The sequence below is a fragment of the Pituophis catenifer genome, unplaced genomic scaffold (assembly GCF_029215685.1).
Source record: "Pituophis catenifer annectens isolate HBS135680 unplaced genomic scaffold, rPitCat1.0.hap2 SCAF_4, whole genome shotgun sequence".
Taxonomy (NCBI): Eukaryota; Metazoa; Chordata; class Lepidosauria; order Squamata; family Colubridae; genus Pituophis; species Pituophis catenifer.
In genome coordinates this window covers 16,033,214-16,054,552 of record NW_027256884.1, presented here as the reverse complement: position 1 = coordinate 16,054,552, position 21,339 = coordinate 16,033,214, and the positions used below count along the sequence as shown (strand labels likewise).

Here is a 21,339-nt window from a genome sequence, read left to right as displayed (position 1 = left end):
TTATACATGTCATTAAGTGACCATTGGAAGTTACAAGGGCACTGAAAAAAATGACTTATGTTTTTCATATATATGACCCTTGCAGCATCCCCATGGTCACGTGATCAAAATTTGCTCGGCAACTGTCAATCTCCCGGAGTCATGTGATCAACTTTTGTGACCATCCGACAACCAAAATAATGGGGAAACCAGATTCATTTAATAACCCGTGTCACCAGCTTAGCAAATGCAGTGATTCAATCAACAACTCTGTCAAGAAAGATCTAAAACGGGAGAAAAACTCACTGAACAACTGTCTTGCTTGGCAACAGAAATGTTGGGCTCAATTGTGGTCGTAAGTCGAGGTCTACCTGTCCTATGATACAGAGTTGTGCACCCAACCAAGGTGCAATGAGTCCCAATATAGCAATAGCACTTATATACCACTTCACAGTTCTTTACAGCCTACTCTAAGCGGTTTAAAGAGTCAGCCTATGGCCCCCCCAACAATCTGGGTCCTCATTTTACTGACCTCGGAAGGATGGAAGGCTGAGTCAACCTTGAGCCTGGTGAGATTTGAACTGCCAAATTGCAGGCAGCTGGCAGTCAGCAGAAGTAGCCTGCAGTACTGCACTCTAACCACTGCGCCACCGTGGCTCTTGATATAATATAGTCCTCTTTTGGTTAAAAACTTACAGTATTTCTGTCTGCCCAGATGATTTTGTTCTTTTCTGTCATTTTCTGTCCAGATACTAGGGCAGCCGCTTCTCCTTTTTCCACTGATCCCACCCAGCATGACTGACTTTTTGAGCGAGTCAGCTCACATGACATGGCCAAAGGAGGATAGCCTTTGTTTCTTGGCAATCTTGGCTTCGAGTGAATTTTGGTGAGCGATTTTGGTGAGGTTCGATGAAGGACTTCTTTGCTTGTCACTTTTGCAGCCCATGGGATGTATAAAAGTCATCTCCAACAACATAATTCAAAGGTGTCCACCCTTCTCCTATCCACCTTTTTTCAGAGTCCACGTTTCGCAGCCATAAGTAGCAATTGGAAAAATTATTGCGTTGATTAATATGCATTTGAGGGGGTCCCTGGTGCTCTCTGAGCTTACTTGTTTTCTTGTTGACATTTCATTACCTTAACTAGGTAACATCATCAGTGCTAGAAGGGAGTAGGGTTTTCAGGAAAGAAGAGGAGGAGGAGGAGGAGGAGGAGGAGGAGGAGGAGGAGGAGGAGGAGGAGGAGGAGGAGGAGGAGGAGGAGGAGGAGGAAAAAGAAGAAGAAGAAGAAGGAGAAGGAGAAGGAGAAGGAGAAGGAGAAGGGAAGGGGAAGAGGAAGAGGAAGAGGAGGAAGAGGAAGAAGAAGAAGAAGAAGAAGAAGAAGAAGAAGAAGAAGAAGAAGAAGAAGAAGAAGAAGAAGAAGAAGAAGAAGAAGAAGAAGAAGAAGAAGAAGAAGAAGAAGAAGAAGAAGAAGAAGAAGAAGAAGATACCTACTGAAGATGAAATTATTAAGAAAATTATGGACTGTGCTGAAATGAGTAAATTGACATTTGAAATTAGGGAACAGGAAGATAAACAATATTACTTAATTTGGGATTTGTTTTATCAATGGCTAGATAATAAAACATGGAGATAAAAAATGAAAAAAGGAATATGTAAAGATAACAATATACAAAGTGATTTTCTTTTTGTTTTTATTCACCTTTCTTTCTGTTCAATAGTGGTTAAGTGAACATAAATACAAAACTATTAAACAAGAGAAACTAAATAATTTGAAAATTGGGATGAGAGACTGAGCACAAAAGAATTTTAACCGATTGACATAGTGTTTGTGATTGTATTCGAATGATGGAGATTTTATGTTTTGGTTTGTTTTTTCTATGTTTGATATAAATAAAAAAATTATAAAGAAGAAGGAGAAGGAGAAGGAGAAGGAGAAGGAGAAGGAGAAGGAGAAGAAGAAGAAGAAGAAGAAGAAGAAGAAGAAGAAGAAGAAGAAGAAGAAGAAGAAGAAGAAGAAGAAGAAGAAGAAGAAGAAGAGGAGGAGGAGGAGGAGGAGGAGGAGGAGGAGGAGGAGGAGGAGGAGGAGGAGGAGGAGGAGGAGGAGGAGGAGGAGGAGGAGGAGGAGGAGGAGGAGGAGGAGGAGGAGGAGGAGGACGACCAAGGACCCCTCCTTTCCACCCTGAACTACAAATATTCTCCTTTATTGTTAATCTGCATTTGATTGGTAGACTGCTCCGCTTTGTCTAATACATAGCTGGCTCCTAGTGAGTGAATGTACCCTCCAGATACATTCCATAAGATGACAAAGCCAAAGACAATTCTCACATCATACTTCGCTTTACCCGGTTCTTAGGTTCCCACCATTCTTAATTTGCTATGGGAGATCAGTTTGAAATCGCATGCCTCCTTCAGTTTTTCTCTTGACTCCTCTCTTCTCACCTCCGCTAAATAAAGCTTTCATCTCGTTTCTTTGCTTTGCCTTTATTGTTGTTTTTTTAAAAGTTGTTCATTACGCAACTGGCTTGAAAAACACCGCCTATCCCAGGGGTCGGCAACCTTAAACACTCAAAAGAGCCACAAAGGTCCTAACCGGAAGCTCCACATTCAATTCTGGAGCCGACCGGAAGTCCGGTTCCCCCACCATAGAGTCTCCTCCTAGCGTGGCATCCTTTTTCCTCTACCTGTCCTAACCGAAAACCCTACCAATTGTGGAGCTGACCGGCGACAGGGAGCCACAGCAGAAGGATGAAAGAGCCACATGCGGCTCCAGAGCCGCAGGTTGCTGACCCGACCTATCCTTTGGGGTCCCAATTCTTGTCGGAAAAACGGTTTTGAGTTCAAGTAGTCCGTCTTTCTCTTGATAAGGTCAGTGTATCCTTACTTGCCATTACAAGCAAGGAGTGTGAGAGAATGTTTCAGAGCGCAGCTGGGATGGAGAGGAGTAGATCCGTACTCTAACACAATGAAGCCCTTGTGTTTGAGCAAATGTACTGGCCATGAAAACGACAACAGCTGGCTATATTTTCTGCCTTGAATACGCTCTGGGCAGCCATTCTAATCCTTTTCCAATTGAAACAGAGTACTGCACAAAACATTCTGGTCTCCCAAATATACTTATCTCTCACCATGATGGACTTATAATAATAATAACAGTAACAGAGTTGGAAGGGACCTTGGAGGTCAACTAGTCCAACCCCCTGCTCATACAGGAGACCTATACTAGGGATTCAAACCGCTAAACGATTCAAGGTGTTAATTATCACCTTTAAAGCGCTCCATGGCTTAGGACCTGGGTACCTACGAGACCGTCTTTTGCCACCAATAGCCTCCCACCGACCAGTTCGTTCTCACAGGGAGGGACTACTCAGGGTACCGTCAGTCAAATTATGCCAACTGGCGACTCCCAGGGGAAGGGCCTTCTCTGTGAGGGCTCCAACCCTTTAGAATGAACTGCCCCCGGAGATACGAAATATCCCTGATCTCCGTGTTTTCCGCCGTGCCCTCAAAACCCTGATGTTCCAACAAGCGGGGCTAAACATATGAACATGTGAATGGTTGTTTTTTTTTTGTTTTTTTTAATTTGATTTATATGCCGCCCTTCTCCGGAGACTCAGGGCGGCTCACAATGCGTTAAGCAGTAGCCTTCATTCTTTTGTATATTTTATACAAAGTCAGCTTATTGCCCCCATAAACTGGGTCCTCATTTCACCTACCTTAGAAAGGATGGAAGGCTGAGTCAACCTTGAGCCTTGGAGAGATTCGAACCAGCAGAAATTGCAGGCAGCTGTGTTAATAACAGGGTGCACTAAACCCCTGTACTATTATCAAGGCTCTTTTAAAATGTTATCTAATTTTAGGTTCTATTTAATTGGGCCAAACTATGTTATAATAATAATTTTAATTAGCAATTTTATGATGTTTGTGTATCTATATTTTTCTTGACTGTACACCGCCTTGAGTCCTACGGGAGAAAGGCGGTATAGAAATATAAAAAATAAATAAATAAACTGCTGACCTTTCTAATCGACAAGCTCAGCGTCTTAGGTTTCCATCATTCTCAATGACAAACATATTAACAGAGCAACAAAATAACAGAGTTGGGGGGTCTTCTAATCCAACCCCCTGCTCAAAGCAGGAAACCCTATACCATTTCAGATAAAATGGCTACCCAATCTCTTCTTAAAAGCCTCCAGTGATGGAGCACCCACAATTTCTGAAGGCAAACCGTTCCACTGGTTGATTGTTCCCACTGTTAGGAAATTTCTCCTAAGTTCTAGGTTGCTTCTCTCCTTGATTAGTTTCCATCCATTGTTTCTTGGCTGGGAGTCCTGGAAGCTGAGGTCCACAGCAGGGGTGAAATCCAGCAGGTTCTGGAGAACCAGTAGCGGAAATTTGGAGTAGTTCCGAGAACCAGCAAATGCCACCTCTGGCTGCCCCAGAGTAGGGTGGGAATGGAGATTTTGCAATATTCTTCCCCCAGGAGTGGGGAGGGAATGGGGATTTTGCAGTATCCTTCCCCTGGAGTGGGGTGGGAATGGAGATTTTGCAGTATCCTTTCCCTGCCATATCCATCAAGCCACGCCCACCAAGCCACACCATGCCCTCCAAGCCTACAGAACCGGTAGTAAAAAAAATTGGATTTCACCACTGGTCCACAGGCACAGGAACTCTTGATCCAGGCTTACATACATTTACGGACGAGTGCAAATGAAGGTGTGTAACTTACGATTTATTTAAGTTACAAAGCAGGCCATGGATTTATTTATAGAAGCACTGGATGACTCAGATATCTCCAGCCTCCCACTCATTTTGGCTACTGAAGGGGAAGAATCAAATGAAGGGAAAGAATGGCACCTTCCTACTTGCAGCAGATTAAAAAGCTGCACACTGTCCAAAAACACAATTAGGATTTCTGCAATCCTGTTGTATTATATTACGGAGTCTCAAATTTTGTAGTATTATATTAAATAACTATGGAGATTCTCAGTCATCCGGCTCATGGTTGTCCCAAAGGTGCTTTTTCAAGAGGCAACTGGACTTTCTGATTTTTCTTTGAAGACATTTCACTTCTTATTTAAGAAGCTTCATCAGTTCTGCATAGCTAAATGTCTATGAAGATTCTCGGTCATCCGGGTCATGGTTGTCCCAAAGGTACTTTTTCAAGAGGCAACTGGACTTTCTTGTTTTTCTTTGAAAACATTTCGCTTCTCATTGTTGTGGCCCGCCAGCGGCCTGCACAGATCGTGGCTGATCCTGACGACGAGGAGGCTGGTGTGGTGTCGCGCCAGCAGCCGGCACAGCCGGCGCTCGCGTCGGACAGCGAGGAGGCTGAAGAGGATGTGGTGCCAGAGGCAGAGACTCAGCCAGGGCCTTCAGAACCTCCAGAGGCTCCTTCAAGTGGAGAGAGTGAAGTGGAGGAGCCTCTCCTCAATGCTCAAGCACGCAGGGCTGCCAAAAGGCAGGAGTGGCTACTCAAGAGGAGGAGGTCTCCTCGACAGTAAGGCTTGAGGATAATTGGCCACTCCCTTAACCTATTTAAGTTAGTAAGTTTCTTGCTAGAAACAACTTGTAATTATCATCAGAGCATTTTTGGAAAAGTCTTATCGTATCTTGCTTTCTGGGCTGGTTGCCAACCTTGCCGGACTTTGGTTTATTCTTGCTACTTAATAAATTTGATAAGGACCGTTGGTATGTGTTAATATCCTTGGGAATCCGGAGCTGGGGCAGAACACTCATCCAAGAAGCTTATTCAGCTCTGACTGGATGGTGGGGAGTGGAAGGATTCATATTCCTTGAAGTCATTTGGTCATTAGTACTCTCTCTGAGAGTCGTTGAGGCCACTTGGAGGCCGCCATTCACTCAGAACTGAAGAAGCCTCTTGGCTGAGAAGCGAAACCTCTTCAGAGAAAAACAAGAAAGTCTATACAAAGTCGTATTATACTAAGTAGCATTCCAGAGATATGTCTCAGCTTCAACCGGAATGTCCATCGAAAAACAAAAACAGTTCTTAAGGTTGATTTTACAACCTTTCTCGCCCTGCTTGTGTAGTGAGTCTCTACAGTTGTTAAGTCAATCACGTGGTCGTTAAATGAACCTGGCTTTCCCCATGGACTTTCTTTGTCAGAAACCAGCTGAGAAGGTTGCATGTGGTGATCACATGATCCTGAGATACTGTAACCATTGTAAATAAGTGCCCAGATTTGGATCACATGACTTGTAGGGATGGTGCAACAGTCATAATGACCAGGTGTTAGTTTTTCAGTGCTATTTGTATGGTCACTAAATGAATGGTTGTAAATTGTGAACTTCCTATAGGCATGCCTCATCTGCCAGGGTTTTGAAGAAGTGCCTTTTGGGATGTGTGTTAGCAATTACACTTGGAAAAGGAAAGAAGGAGGGAGGGATGGAAGGAAGGAGGGAGGGAGGGAGAGAGAGATGAAGGAAGGAAGGAAGGAAGGAGAGAGAGGGAGGAAAGACAGAAAGATGGAAAGAAGGAAGGAAGGAGGGAGGGAGGGAGGAAGGAAGGAAGGAAGGAAGGAAGGAAGGAAGGAAGGAAGGAAGGAAGGAAGGAAGGAAGGAAGGAAGGAAGGAAGGAAGAGCTTTGACTCTGGGACATAACTTTTCAATTATCAGAGTATAAATCTTCACTAGTATTTAAAAATTGCTGTTAGGTTGTTGAGGGAAACTAATGACAGACGTCACAAGTTTCTTTCTAGCGAACTGCACGATGGATGTAGCACAACAGTGAAACATTCCCTTTAATTATGCCTTAATGATAGCTGCTAATGAGATCTATTCTAATTAGATCTCCAGTAACTCTAGGGCTTCTCACTGACCTCTCCACAAACATCCAGATTTTCTGAAACTGAAGGCCACCGTTGCCGGATTCGGACAAAAAAAAGAGGAAACTGCGGTCCGTTGCTGGATTTGGAGAAAAGAGGAAACCACGGTTCCATAATATGCGCGTATTCCTTTGATCTTTAAATGAAGTCAGAGCAACAAAGATGTCATTGGAGGTCTATTCGAGTCACCCAGGATGTTTAATAAGGCTTGGCTGCAATCACCCTGAATTGCTGGAGATACAATTCAAGAGTTTGAACCAGAATGTCTGGTCTTTTACAATGGCCATATTCAGACTTGAATATGAAATTCAATATGAATATTGAATATGAAATTCAATATGAATATTGAATATGAAATTCAAATATGAATATTGAATATGAAATTCAATATGAATATTGAATATGAAATTCAAATATGAATATTGAATATGAAATTCAAATATGAATATTGAATATGAAATTCAATATGAATGCTAAATATGAAATGCAATATGAATATTGAAATCCACAAGCTTCTTAACATGATTCTGGACTGATTGTGGCATTGAAGCAGAGGTGGGTTTCAGCAGGTTCTGACCAGTTCTGGAGAACCGTTGGCGGAAATTTTGAGTAGTTCGGAGAACCGGTAGTAAAAATTCTGACTGGCCCCGCCCCCATCTACTCTCTGCCTCCCAAGTCCCAGCTGATTGGGAGGCAGTGGGGATTTTACAGTAACCTTCCCCTGGAGTGGAGTGGGAATGGAGATTTTACAGTATCCTTCCCCTGGAGTTGGATGGGAATGGAGATTTTACAGTATCCTTCCCCTGCCACGCCCAAGCCACCCCACCAAGTCATGCCATGCCCACCAAGCCACACCCACACAACTGGTAGTAAAAAATTTTGAAACCCACCACTGCATTGAAGATATGCATGTTCTTCTTGACTATAGACCTGCTATTTGGAATTTAATCACATACCCAGAATTATGGCCTCGGGGACTGGTGAAAAAAAATATTCTTTGACATTTCAACTGATATGCAGGAATGGGTGATTAATACATTGTCAAAAAACTTTGCTGTTGCTGCTGCTGCTTAAAGACTCAAGGCAGCTGACAAAAACAGTCAATTTGAGGAGTTCGTCTATTACAATCCGGGTTTCCAGTCTTGCTTAACCTTTATACTTTCTTTTCATTATCCCTACACTTTAGTAATGCTTTTTTTTTTTTTTAATTTGATTTATATGCCGCCCTTCTCCGGAGACTCACGGCGGCTTACAATGTGCTCAGCTTTTTAATCTCTTTGATATAAGAATCTGTGATCAATAAGCGTCTTCCTGTCTTAAGCATAGCATGAAGAAATATGCATGCACCAGTTCGTGCGTATCTTGGCACACCTGTTTTCCAACTGGGCAAGCCTAATTTTTTTTCTCTGTATTGTTTGTTTATTAAATTTATTCACCGCTCACTTCATCACAAGGCGACACTGTGTGGCTTACAAGGTTAAAAGCAGTAAAACTATACATGTGTGTTTAGTAATTTTGTGTGTGTGTGTATGTATATATTAAATATTATTAATCTTCTCATCGTTCCCATCACTCATCTCCTTCCACTTATGACTGTATGACTGTAACTTTGTTGCTTGTATCCTTACAATTTATATTGACTGTTTCCTAGTATGATTTGATTGCGTATTTCTACCCTATGACTATCATTAAGTGTTGTACCTTATGATTCTTGACGAATGTATCTTTTCTTTTTATGTACACTGAGAGCATATGCACCAAAGACAAATTCCTTATGTGTCCAATCACACTTGGCCAATAAAGAATTCTATTTTATTCTATTCTATTTTATTCTATTCTATTCTATTCTGTTCTGTTCTGTTCTGTTCTGTTCTGTTCTGTTCTGTTCTGCATTCTGTTCTATTCTTATTCCACTCCCTGTCCTATCCTATCCTATTTCCACTCTCTATTCTATTCTGTTCTGTTCTGTTCTGTTCTGTTCTGTTCTGTTCTGTTCTATTCTATTCTATTCTATTCTATTCTATTCACAGTATATGTTTGTGTGTGTGTGTATACACACATACACATAATACATGTATGTTTAGTAATATATATACAGTATGTAGGTGGGTATGCATGTGTTCAGAATTCAGTCAGAACTGAAGAAGCTTCTTGGATGAGAAGTGAAACGTTTTCAAGGAAAAAAAACCCAAGAAAGGCCTTTTGAAAAGCTCCTTCGGGACAGCCACGACTGGATAATGGAGAATCTCCATGGACATTTACCTACATTAACCTGCCAACCATTTGCAAAGGATTCCTACTGGAAAATAGACGCTAATTCTATTTCAAAATAGTGAGCTTCGAATAGTAACACATGGCTACAGCCGTCACTTCTTTACCCTTAGATAGTAACAGTAACAGAGTTGGAAGGGACCTTGGAGGTCATCTAGTCTAACCCCCTGCTCACGCAGGAGACCTATACTAGGGACTCGAACCGCCGAACTGCTGACCTTTCTGATTGACAAACTCAGTGTCTTAGCCACTGAGCCACCTAGCCAGATGGAACACTTACTGTCAAAACAGTATTTTCGGTTTGAACTCATTTCTTCAAAAAGTGTTTGAACATAGAATACTAAAGTTGGAAGGGATCTCGTAAACCTTCTGGTCCAACCCCCTGCTCAAGCAGATCCTATACCAGTGATGGCGAACCTTTTTGCCATCGCGTGCTAAAAGCAGGGGGAGCGCGGTGGGGTCACACACATGCGTGCCCACATCCATAATTCTATGCGCCCCGCCCCCCATTTTTGGCACATGATGGCACGGTGGGCCCGGTAGGCCCGTTTTTTGCTCTCCCCAGGCTCCAGAGCCTTTCTAGGAGTCTGGGGAGGGCAAAAACAGCCTTCCCCACCCCCTCCGGAGGCCGGAAACAGTGTGTTTCCTGACTTCTGGTGGGCCCAGAAGGCCCGAAAATCAGCTGGCTGGCGCACGCATGCGTGCCGGAGCTGAGCTCGCGTGCCCACCGATATGGCTCCACGTGCCACCTGTGGCACCCATGCCATAAATTCGCCATCACGGTCCTATACCATTTCAGATAAACAGATTAACAAGATTGGAAGGGACCTTGTAGGTCATCTAGTCCAACCCACCCACCCCTGCCCTAGCTGGAGACCAAGTGAGGTACTAATACCACTCTATAAAGCCTTAATAAGACCACACCTAGAATACTGCATCCAGTTTTGGTTACCACAATATAAAAAAAGATGTTGAGACTCTAGAAAAAGCACAGAGAAGAGCAACCAAGATGATTACGGGACTGGAGACTAAAACATACAAAGAACAGTTGCAGGAATTAGGCATGGCTAGTCTAGTGAAGAGAAGGACCAGGGGAGACAGGATAGCAGCCTTCCAATATTTGAGGGGCTGCTACAGAGAGGAGGGAGGTCAAGCTGTTTTCCAAGGCACCCGAAGGCCAGAGAAGGAATAATGGATGGAAACTGATCAAGGAGAGATTCAAGTTGGAAATAAAGGAGAAATTTTCTGACACTGAGAACAATCAACCCATGGAACAGAAGTTGCCTTCGGAAGTTGTGGGAGCTTCATCACTGGAGGCTTTCAAGAAGAGACTGGACTGCCATCTGTCAGAAATGGTGTAGGGTCTCCTGCTTAGGCAGGGGGTTGGACTAGATGACCTACAAGGTCCCTTCCGACTCTGTTAATCTGTCTGGTACCCAATTCCTGCAACGGTTCTTCGTTAGATTTTACCCTCCTGCCCCTTCCTCATTTTTGTCGCTCTCCTCTGCCTGCAGGAGACTTCCCTTATGTTGGAGAAGGTTTCCATGAGCACAACGGGACGGACAACCGTCCACCGATTTCCCACGCAGGAAATCTTCCAGGCTTTTCACAACCAGCCAGTTAAATCAGACTGAGCTTTTAAAAGGCTCAGGAGCTTTCCAACCCTAGCCAGCCTCGTACGTTCATTCATAAAAAAAAGTAAAAAATAATTTAAAAAAATCCATGCCTTCCTATAATCAATCCCCAGTGGAAAACCCTTTTCCAAATAATAAACCAACCTCGCATGACGCCTGCCCTTTTCCTAGTCTTACTAAGCCTCCCCCCCACGCATTTTCCAAATTTTTTTTAAAAAAAAAGGTTTTTTTTTTTTAACAGAAACGCATTTTTCGCAGGGTTGAGAAAAAAAAGCAAGGGCAGCGTTCTACTCCTCACGTACAACTAACTAACACGCAGAGGGGGAACGGAGGCGGGTGCGGGGAGGGGGGGGGCAATAGGATAGGAAGGGTGGAGAGAGGAATCGCAGCTAACACTTGTACTCAAACGTCTCCTTGGGATAATCCAACCCCAAACACGATCCCTTCCCTTTTTCTCCTCCCCGCAGAGCGCCCTGGAAAATCGGCTAGGTGATTGGATTACCTTTCTTTGAATGGAGGCGGAGGGGGGGGGGACAAGGCAAAGAGGGAGGGGGAGTAGGTGGGGGTGGGTGGGAAGTTACTTTCGTGATGCAATGCCCCCGCCCCACGTGTTATTTCGGCCCCGTTGCCTTGCCTAGGTCTGTTTCTGGCTCCTGGCTCTTTGGGGGGAGGCGAAGTGGGGGGGAGAGAAGAAGTGGGGAGGGGGATGCCTGGTCTAACTCTGCGGTCTCCTGGAAGCCTCTTGAGCCCGTTTCCCATCCTAACTCTCCGGCCACAACTCGCCCCATCCAAAGGCATCTAACGTCGCGCTCCTTTGTAAAGGCTCGGAAAGTCATCGCAGCGACTTCCACGGGGTTTATCCCCACCCCCACCCCAAGAAGGGGGCATCCAAAGAGGGAACCACCTCCCCTCCCCTTCTCGGAGCCTCGTTTTTAGGAAAATTCATCCCGAATAAAACTCAAGTTTGCTATTTGGCATGGTTGAGGGCAGGGGTGAAATCCAGCAGGTTCCGACAGGTTCTAGAGAACCGGTAGCAGAAACTTTTGAGTAGTTCGGAGAACCGGCAAATATCATCTCTGGCTGGCCCCAGAGTGGGGCTGGAATGGGGATTTTGCAGTATCCTTCCTCTGCCACACCCACCAAGCCCACCAAGCCACACCCACAGAACTGGTAGTAAAAAAAATTAGATTTCACCACTGAGGGGTTAGGTAAGAGCAGGACGGTGGTGGTGAGGGTTGGGGTGCCTGAATTTTTTTCACATCGCCAACTGGTCCAGAAAAAGTTCTTGCCTTCGGTTCAGTGAAACACACACACACACACACACACACACACACACACACAAGACCATTTGCTAAGGTCAAAGATTCAACCCAGTCATTTAGAGCAGAGGTCCCTAACCTTGGCACCCCGGCTGGGTCGGTGGGAGGAGAGGAGAGGAACCGGCCAGTGGAAGCAAGCGATGGAGCCGGTAAGTGCGAGACCCACTTCCGAACCGACTCCGGCCCGGTGTAAGGGGCTCCAGCGAATTGGGGGGAGGGACCCCCCTGATTTAGAGGATGCGAATCCCGTCGGATTTCAGAACAAGCAAGCAAACAGGACGGGGAGGGGGAAGAGAGAGAGTGAGTGAGAGAGAGAGAAAGAAAGAAAGAGAGGTTCGAGAGAGAGGTTCGAGTCCCCTCCTGCGCTCTTTCCCTTTGTCCAAAATGTCACCGATGGGGGAAAAAAAAAAACACGTCTCCCTTTTCTTCCCATCCCATCCCATCTCCCCCCCAACGCTCCCTCCCCCCAGCTTCTCCGAAGCGAGAGGTTTTTAAGGGGCAAAGAAGGATGCCCGCCGATTTCTCCCCCTCCACCCCACCTTCCTTTCATTCCTGGGGTGCATCGGGGATTTCAGTGGCGTTTCCCCCCCCACCCATCCCACCCCACCCCACCCCACGGAAAGGAACGGAGCTGCAGAGCGGGTGCCTCCTCCAGCCGGGGTCTCGAACGCCGAGCGACTGGCGTGCGCGAGTTCTGCCAAGCTCAGAGCGCGATCGCCCTGGCAAAAGGGAAATGAATGTTAGCCCCCGCGCGAGCCAATGAGCGGAGACCGGATGCGATATATCCTCCTAGGACAACAACTGCTCTCTGTTCCTCCTCAGATCCACATGACGCCATTTACTTTTGCTTTTGCCGAGAGATCACCCTGCCTCCTCCGGAAAGGAGAAGAAGGAGGGGGAGGGAGGGAGGGAGGGAGAGAAAAAAAAACAAAAAAAAAAAAGAAAAGGAGAAAAAAAAAGCGAGAGAGAGGAGGAGGAGGAGGTGGGGGAGAGAGAGGGAGCAGCAAAACGCCGAGGCTCTTAAGAGACCGATCTCAAACCTGCTTTTCTGCAAAGATATAAACAGCAAAGCAGAGAGAGCAGCCGCTTAGCAAAACCCCCGCTGGTGTTTTTTTTTTTTTCTTTTCCTCCTTTTCCTCCCCTCCCCTTTAAAACAACAGCAACTCCCCCCTCCCCTTTTGCAATCAGTAAAGCTGCCTTGGGAGAGAGAGAGAGAGAGAAAGAAAGAGAAAAAGAGGGAGAGAGAGAGAGAGAGAAGAAAAAAAACACGCACTCACGTACAGCACACAAACTCCGAGGAAGCGAGCAAGCGAGCCACCGACCACTTTTTTTAAAAATAATAATAATAATAATAACCAGCTATCCTCCTCTCCTTTTCCTATTTTTAATTTTTAATTTTTGCAAACCGTTCGGAGTCGGGGAAGGAGGGGGGGGAGAGGAAGCCAGAGATCCGACCAAAAAGGAGAAAAAAAAGAAGAAGAAGAAGAAGCGATCTGGAAAAAGATTCTGAGCCACTCCGGGAATCGTTAATTTTTTTAAAAAAAAAATTATTTTTGTTGACCCACTTCGGGTCGCTCGCTCGCGTTGTTTCCCCCTCCTCGCCTTCCTTTCGGCGTACGGTGCATGCGGAGAGAGAAAAGTGGCTGCAGAATGACGAATCGGCCTTTTCATTGAGAAAAAGAAGAGAGGAAGGAAGGAAGGAAAAAAAAAAGCGACAAGGCGATCACGAAGGGGGAGCAAAATCCTCGCAGGATCGGGAAAGAAAAGGGCGACTTTTTTTTTTATTGTTGTTTTCTTTTTTATTTCTTTTTTTTTTTTGTCAAGAAATCCGTTGATTGTGGTGCAGCGGCGTGTGGCTGTCTGGCTTACGACTTGTGATTTATTTTTTTTTTTCCCCCTCTCTGGAGAAGAGAAGAGTGAAAGCAAAGAGAGAGAGGGAGAGAAACAGAGAAAACCTTCCCAAGTTTGCAGTGGATTTTTTTTTTTCTTCTTCTCCCTCCCTCGGTCTAAAAACGCAAAACATTTCGATGCTTTTCGCTTACAACCTGGACTCGAAGTGAGTTTGCAACGGGGGGGGGGGGGGGGAAACGCGTTTTGTTTCTCCTTTTTTGTTTTCTTTCTTTCTTTCTTTCTTTCTTTCCTTCTTTCCTTCCTTCCTTCCTTCCTTCCTTCCTTCCTTCCTTCCTTCCTTCCTTCCTTCCTTTTGGCTTCGGGCTTTGGATTTACCCGTCCACCACAGGAAGACGCGGGGGGGGGGGACAGAGAGAGAGAGAGGGAGAGAGAGAGAGAGAGAGACCTGGGGGTCGTGATGGAGAGGGAGGATGGGGGAAAGAGAGAGAGGGAGGGAGGGAGGGAAGGAGGGAGGCAGGGAGAGAGACCTGGGGGTCGTGATGGAGAGGGAGGATGGGGGAAAGAGATAGAGAGGGAGAGGGAGGGAAGGAGGGAGCGAGGCAGGGAGAGAGACCTCGGGGGTCGTGATGGAGAGGGAGGATGGGGGAAAGAGAAAAAAAGAGAGCGAGAGAAAGCTTGGGGTGACCTCGCTTGCACGCCTGCAGCTTTGTCCTTCCCTTTTGCAAAGCGGACTCCCGGTGAGGAGAGAGAGAGAGAAGCCAAGGCTTGTCAAAGAAACGTGAGGATCTGAGCCGTTGGCTTCGGTTGGGGGGGTTTCCCCGGTTCGCGCTCCCTTCTCCCTCGTTGGGGACAGGCAGAGAGGGGCGCGATGGAGCCACCTTGGCGAGGTGGCTTGGAAAGGGCGCGGGGGATTTTTGCGGGTGCTGAAGTCCGACCCCAAGGTTGATCGCCTGGGATCAACCCTGCTTGGGTGATCCCTTCCGAAGGCTTTGCAAGCAGGGGAGCCCCCCACCACCACTCACCCGTGACCCGATCGTCAGTGGGGAACTGGCGTGGCGTTTGCCCAAAGGGCAGTAAAAAAAAATCTTTCAGGTTCAGAAAAGCTGGTTGCAAGGAGGAGCAACTGTCTTTTTCACCGGGGAGCGCAGCTCGCCTGCAGCCGGGGTCGCTTTTTGCAAAGCGGGCTCCGGGTAAATCTTTTAAGAGCCGTGCGGAAGGCTGGGGAGGGGGCGCTTCCCAACCTGTCAAGGTTGGACTTCCGAGCCCCGGATTCTGAAATCGGCTTTGGGGCTTCTGCTGCTTGAAACGGAAGGCTTTAAAAAAAGGGGGGGGAACTTGGGTAGTTGGAGCCTTTTCTGGGTGCAATTCGGAAGTGAGAGAATGTAAAAATTGGTTTTTTTAACAACCCCCCCCTCCCTCTTCTTCCCCCTCTGCTGGGGCAACAAGACTGGAAAAGGGAGCAAGGCCGCTGCCAAAATCAACTTTTGCAGCCACGCTTGTTAACATTTACCCCACCGCTTTCCTTGCCTGCTATTTTATTTGGGGAGGGGGACATTCCTTGTTTTGGAAATAGCTGGCCATCTCCTCCCCCCCCCTCCCCTCAGTTTGGGCCATTTTCTAGCTGCACTAGATTTAACCTCTGGCCGAAGCGAAGACAAGGCGAGAGTCGGTGATAAGAAACGGTGGAGGTTCTCAAAGTTTGTCTTAACTCTTTTTTTCCCCTGATGTCCTTCTGTCTGTCAAAAGGGATTTGGCTGTGTGCCTTGTCAATTTCCCCTCATATTGACTTTTGAGAGAGAGAGAGAGAGAGAGAGAGAGAGAGAGAGAGAGAGAGAGAGGTGATGATAGATAGATAGATAGATAGATAGATAGATAGATAGATAGATAGATGATAGATAGATAGATAGATAGATAGATAGATAGATAGATGGATAGATAGATGGATAGATGATAGATAGATAGACAGACAGACAGATAGATAGTTATAGATAGAGATAGATAGATAGAGACAGAGAGAGAGAAAGTAGGGAAAGAGAAAACTGTTTAGAAAGTTCATTGAGGCGGAGAGCGGTTGTTTTTTCCCCTCTCCTTGTGAATAAACCCTGATTTTTGACACTGGCAGAAAAGCCATCTCCCTAAATAGACACATATATCAGTGGTGGGAGAGAAACCGTCTAGTTTTAAAAGAAGAGTTTAACTGCTGGTGGATTTTTTCCCCCTCTTCTCAACACCTGCCTGACATTCATAGAGAAATCCATCTATTTGTAGACTAGGGAAAGTGGTCATAGGTCATGCTACCTCTGCTGCTGCTGCCGCCACCCCCCCCCCAGCCCCTCTATGGGCAAAGACATTCTGGGGGCTGTTATTTTATTTATTTATTGGGGGGGAGTTCAGCCTGCTGTTTTTTTCATGCCTTGATGTGTGTGTGGGGGGGAGAGAGATTGCTTGACAATTATATGCAGATCAAATCCAAAGAGTGACTAGAGAGAGAATACTGCCTTTTAAAGCAGGGTTGTTGTTTTTTCTGGGGCTCTGGAGGAGAGACTAACATCCTATCAAAAGTAACACCGAGGGAGTCTTGTACGATTTAGGCCAGGTAAAGGAATAAGGGAGAGGGAAGGACTCTGGCTTGGTGTTCCTGAATGGAGCTGCTATCTAGGAGGCTTTACATAAGCATAAGTCCCTGTTTGGGTGGAGAGAGGAAGAGAGGGAGCAAAGCTATCCTGATAAGGCAATCTTATTACTAGCCCCATTCCCCACTGCCTTTGCTCTCCCACCTCCGCCCAGCCAGGATGTTTTCCTGCTCAACTCCAGGTTGTTGGTGAGCTTTTTCTGCAAGATCAGGACGGCTTTAAAGGCAAACAAATAGTGTAGGTTCCAAAAAGTCCTATCGAGGAAGAATTAGGCTCAGGTGGAGAGATGTCAAACTAATCTCTTTTTTTAGGGCAAAGCTTTGTCACGGAAATCCTAAATTTACAATATGAAACCTCCCGGGTTCCTGCATTTTTCTCTCTCTCTCTCTCTCCTCCACCCCCACCCCATGCAGGATTAAAATAAAGCAACACCCATTTTTATACGGTTATTGCAAAATAAGTCTGTACCTGACTTTCATCCAGCAGTAGCCGAGTTCTGTTTGTTCATGTTCTTAGAAGGCAAATTGAAGTCAGGGTTTTCAAGCACTTCTCCAAAGTGTTTTTTTTGTTTTTTTTTTTGGAGGAATTATTAAATACTTTGCAAGCAAAGGGCCACAAGATTGTGACCCCCCTTTCTTGCCAGGTTTCCCTGCAAGAAAATAAATCCTGCAAAGTTTACTTGGACAGGCAGTGTTTGAATGCTTGTGTATTCGAAAGTGTGCCCTGCTGAATTGCAGGGAATATAATGAGGTTTAGTTTAGTTCGTCTTTTACCAGTCAGAGGGAACCGTTCACCTTGGTGAAATAGATCTTGTTAAAACCTCGAGAAAGTAAGAATTTCAGCTTTCTTCCCCCCCCCACCCCCAATCATTCCAGTTTGACATCTTTGTTACTCTGAGCATAGTTCATTGTGCTTCTGCAGCTAAGCAATATGCTTTTAGCAAGCAAAAGTTTTAAGTTGAAGCAAGCGGGCGTCACATGCTGTTCCTGGAATTGTGTGATTTATTGTTAATGTGTAGGATGTTTGCCCATGTAAGCCAAACCACCTTTTCTGGCAATGTTCAGGAAGTGAATGGATTATCTCTGGGTGTTATGAATGCACAATGCAAATCCTGACAGTGCTTAGCATTGTAATGTTGGTACTTACTGCTGGTAACTTTGAATTGCAAAGTGGAGCACAAATGCAAAATTGTGAAGAGAGAGAAGATCTGGCTTTGGGGGTTTTTTGTTTTGTTTTTTCATCTCACGTAAGACTAACCTCTAATACTCAAAAAAGTATTTGTTTATTCAAACAACCTTATTGTTCCTGACTGTCTTTCCTGCTACCATTGCACAGAATTATTCCCTTTTTCCTCTCTTCATGTTTTGTCTTCATGTTTCATGTGCTGCCAACATTTTTCTTAGATTGCCATATAAGTGTCAGAGCTACTGTTCTGCTGGCCCCATTTTGCTAAGAGTTTCGGGGCTACTTCCGGTAGTCCTCAGCTTACGACCGCGATTGAGCTCAACATTTCCGTTGCTAAGCGAGATGTGGTTAAGTTTGGCCCCTTTTTGCGACCTTCCTTGCCACATTTGTTAAGTGAATCGCTGCAGTTGTTAATTAATTAATTAATTAATTAATTAAGTTGTTAATTAACATGGTTGTTAAGTGGCTTGCTCTTTGACTTTGCTTGTCAGAAGGTCGCAAAAAGTGATCACATGACCTCCCCAGGACACTGCATAAATACGTGCCAGTTGCCAAGGGTTCAAATTTTGATCACGTGACCTTGAGGATGATACAACAGTCATATAAAATGTGATCATTAGCCACTTTTTAGTGACGTACAGGTCACTAAATGAATGGTTGTAAGCAGTGGTGGGATTCAAGTAATTTAACAACCGGTTCTCTGCCCTAATGATTTCTTCCAACAACCAGTGTGCCAAACTGCTCAGAAAGTTAACAACCGGTTTTCCCGAAGTGGTACGAACCGGCTGAATCCCACCACTGGTTGTAAGTCAAGGACTATCTGTATTATAATTCTACAACTTGAAGAGGACCAAGTTCCAGCTTTCTCCCAGCTAAATCCTCAATCCTATATTCTCTTAGTTACAGAATAAGGTCCTTGAAATCAGTGGCTCCTAGCTGTACTTATGTAAGCTTTTTCTATATGGGGTAGGAATTTGGAAAGCCCATCTGGAGTGTCATTCAAATGTAAACCCTAAAAGTCAAGCGACGGAGATAGAGACAGATTTTTCACTAGGTTCGTTGATCAGGATTGTGGAGTGAGCCACATGCAGCTGCTTGCCAAGTGTCCACTTCAGAGCAAACTTAAGTTTGTGTCAGGTGTGGAAAAAGCTGCAGACTGACTTACACGCAGGTCAGTGTTGCTATTGAAAGTCATAATTCCAAGGAAGTGTTGGAAGTAGTGTTGCATTTCCATAAACTTGGCCCAATTCAGGTTGGCAAATAAAGGTTGGTTTCCTTAAAGCATGCCTTTATTTCAAGATCAAGACTTCAGTTGATTGACTTTCCTTCCTGAGACTGGGTGCAAGGCTGCACCCAGTTGCATTGCCTAGCAAAGCAAACATCCACACCTGGATAGGCAAAAGAAAAACTAACTAACCCTCTCTTTCTTTCACTTAGGATTTCAGATGTGTTCTAAGCTCCCTGGAGTGATAGCTGTTCAGGATACTGATGGAGACGAGAGCTCAGAATGGCAGTGGGTTACAACCCTTGCTTCAAGGCCAGCATGACACCGGGAGACAATTTGGAGATTCTGACCTGAGGGATGTCCTAGCACAACAAGTTCACGTTTTGTCCTTGGACCAGATCAAGGCGATCCGAAACACGAATGAATACACAGAACCTCCTACGGTGGCTCCCCGACCGGGACTGAAGCCAGCACCACGTCCAGCAGTCCAGCACAAGAGCGAAAGACCGCACGACTTGACGGAGCAACGTCATCTGAGCAGGCTTCCCCATCCCCAGGTCCATGCGTCTTCTCGACTCCCGCTCTCCCGTTCCATCAGCACGGTCAGCAGCACTAGCTCACGGGGTAGCACGAGGACAAGTACGAGTAGCAATTCATCAGAACAGAGACTTCTGGGGTCATCTTTGGGGACCGTTGTCGAGGGGATAATACGAGTACAGCCGAAATCGGAACTGAAGTCTCGGGAGTTGAAACCCGCCAGCAAAGAAAATTTGCATATGCACGCCTACCGATGTGAGGACTGCGGGAAGTGTAAGTGTAAGGAATGCACTTACCCGCGGACTCTTCCGTCCTGTTGGATCTGTGATAAGCAATGTCTTTGCTCGGCCCAGAACATGGTAGATTACGGGACCTGTGTCTGCTGTGTGAAGGGTCTTTTCTACCACTGCTCCAATGACGATGAGGACAACTGTGCCGATAACCCCTGTTCGTGTAGCCAGGCCCACTGTTGCACGCGGTGGTCCACCATGGGCGTTGTGTCCCTTGTTCTGCCTTGCTTGTGGTGTTACCTACCAGCCAAGGGTTGCCTTAAATTGTGCCAAGGCTGTTACGACCAAGTCAACAGGCCAGGTTGTCGCTGTAAACAATCCAACACAGTTTGCTGTAAAGTTCCCAAAGTCCCACCCAGGAATATCGACAAGCCAACATAGCATCCCTAATCGGGTAAACAAGGATGACGTCAGAACATCAAAAGGGGGGCCAACTAAGTGATCTATAACTGTGGCACTGTTTCTTGGTGGTGGTGGTGGTTGGGGGGCAGCAATGGGAAAAGTCCAACCTCGTGGAGACCCTTCTTAAGAATCCGCCCAAGAGAGATCCAGAGCGAGAATACGCTTGGCAGCACCTAAAGTATTGCATAAGCTAAGAGACTTGAGCTACTTCTAAGCAAACTCGCGTGTTGTGCGTTTGTGTGTTTTTTTAAAGGAATTAGTACACTTGTAAATTAGGAAACTACTTCAACCCACTCCCGGTTATTTTCTGCCAGAGATGTGCTATATTTTTGTATATAGGATATTTTCAACTGTGAAAACACAAGTGTCATAGAAGCAAGTATGGCACACAGGTCACAAAATATTATACTAATGTTGTACATTCAAAAGAATGTGAATCAATCCATATGGCTTAGATTGTATTTTTTTTTTTTTTTTTTGGCCTTATGAAGCCCTTCAATGGCAAGACTCTTGATTCTTTTTTCCCCTTTTGGACAGTTGCAGTAAAATGGAGTCTTTATTTTCTAATTTTTTTTTTCAATATATTGTCTAGTGTAAAGAATATTTATTTGAAGTTTTATTATTTTATAAAAAAAATAAATATTTATTTTAAGAGGCATCTTACAAATTTCACCCCTTTTTATGAGGATGCCACCATTGCTGCAAATTAGGGGTGAAAAAATACATATATTCCCTATAAAATAGAAAATATATTAACGTTTGAAATTAAACCGGGCTGTTTGTCATTTTTTTTTCCTTCCGTTCCCCTCACTTCTTTGAATTGAGCAATTGCATCTATAATTAGGATGTTTAGAAAAAGAAGCAAGTATCAAAGGTATTTTTTGTAAGCTTTTGTTTGGTGTTTAGGGGACCCAGAAATATATACAAAAGTAGAGTTAAATGATAAAGGTTGTTAAAGAACTTAAGATCATCAGTAGTGCCAATATTACATTCAACTATGGCCTCTGTCAAAAAAAAAAAAAAGCCAATTATATAGGTAGTCCTCAACTTACAACAATTCACCTAGTAACTGTTCGAAGTTACAACGGCAATGAAAAAAAGTGACTTATGACCATTGTTCACACTTAACGACCATTGCGATATCCCTGTGGTCACGTGATCAAAATTCA

General features: G+C 45.0%; 1 protein-coding gene across 1 annotated transcript; it reads left to right on the top strand.

Moving 5' to 3' along the window:
- Positions 1-13,026: 13,026 nt before the first annotated feature.
- Positions 13,027-20,908, top strand: SPRY2 (sprouty RTK signaling antagonist 2). The gene is made up of 2 exons (XM_070942797.1): positions 13,027-14,103; positions 19,154-20,908. The coding sequence occupies exon 2, from the start codon at positions 19,205-19,207 to the stop codon at positions 20,147-20,149; it is 945 nt and encodes a 314-aa protein (XP_070798898.1). The 5' UTR covers positions 13,027-14,103; positions 19,154-19,204; the 3' UTR covers positions 20,150-20,908.
- Positions 20,909-21,339: the final 431 nt, after the last annotated feature.

Excerpts from the sequence above, each read along its gene's own strand:
- SPRY2 (XM_070942797.1), top strand. The coding sequence starts at position 19,205 with ATGGAGACGAGAGCTCAGAATGGCAGTGGGTTACAACCCTTGCTTCAA.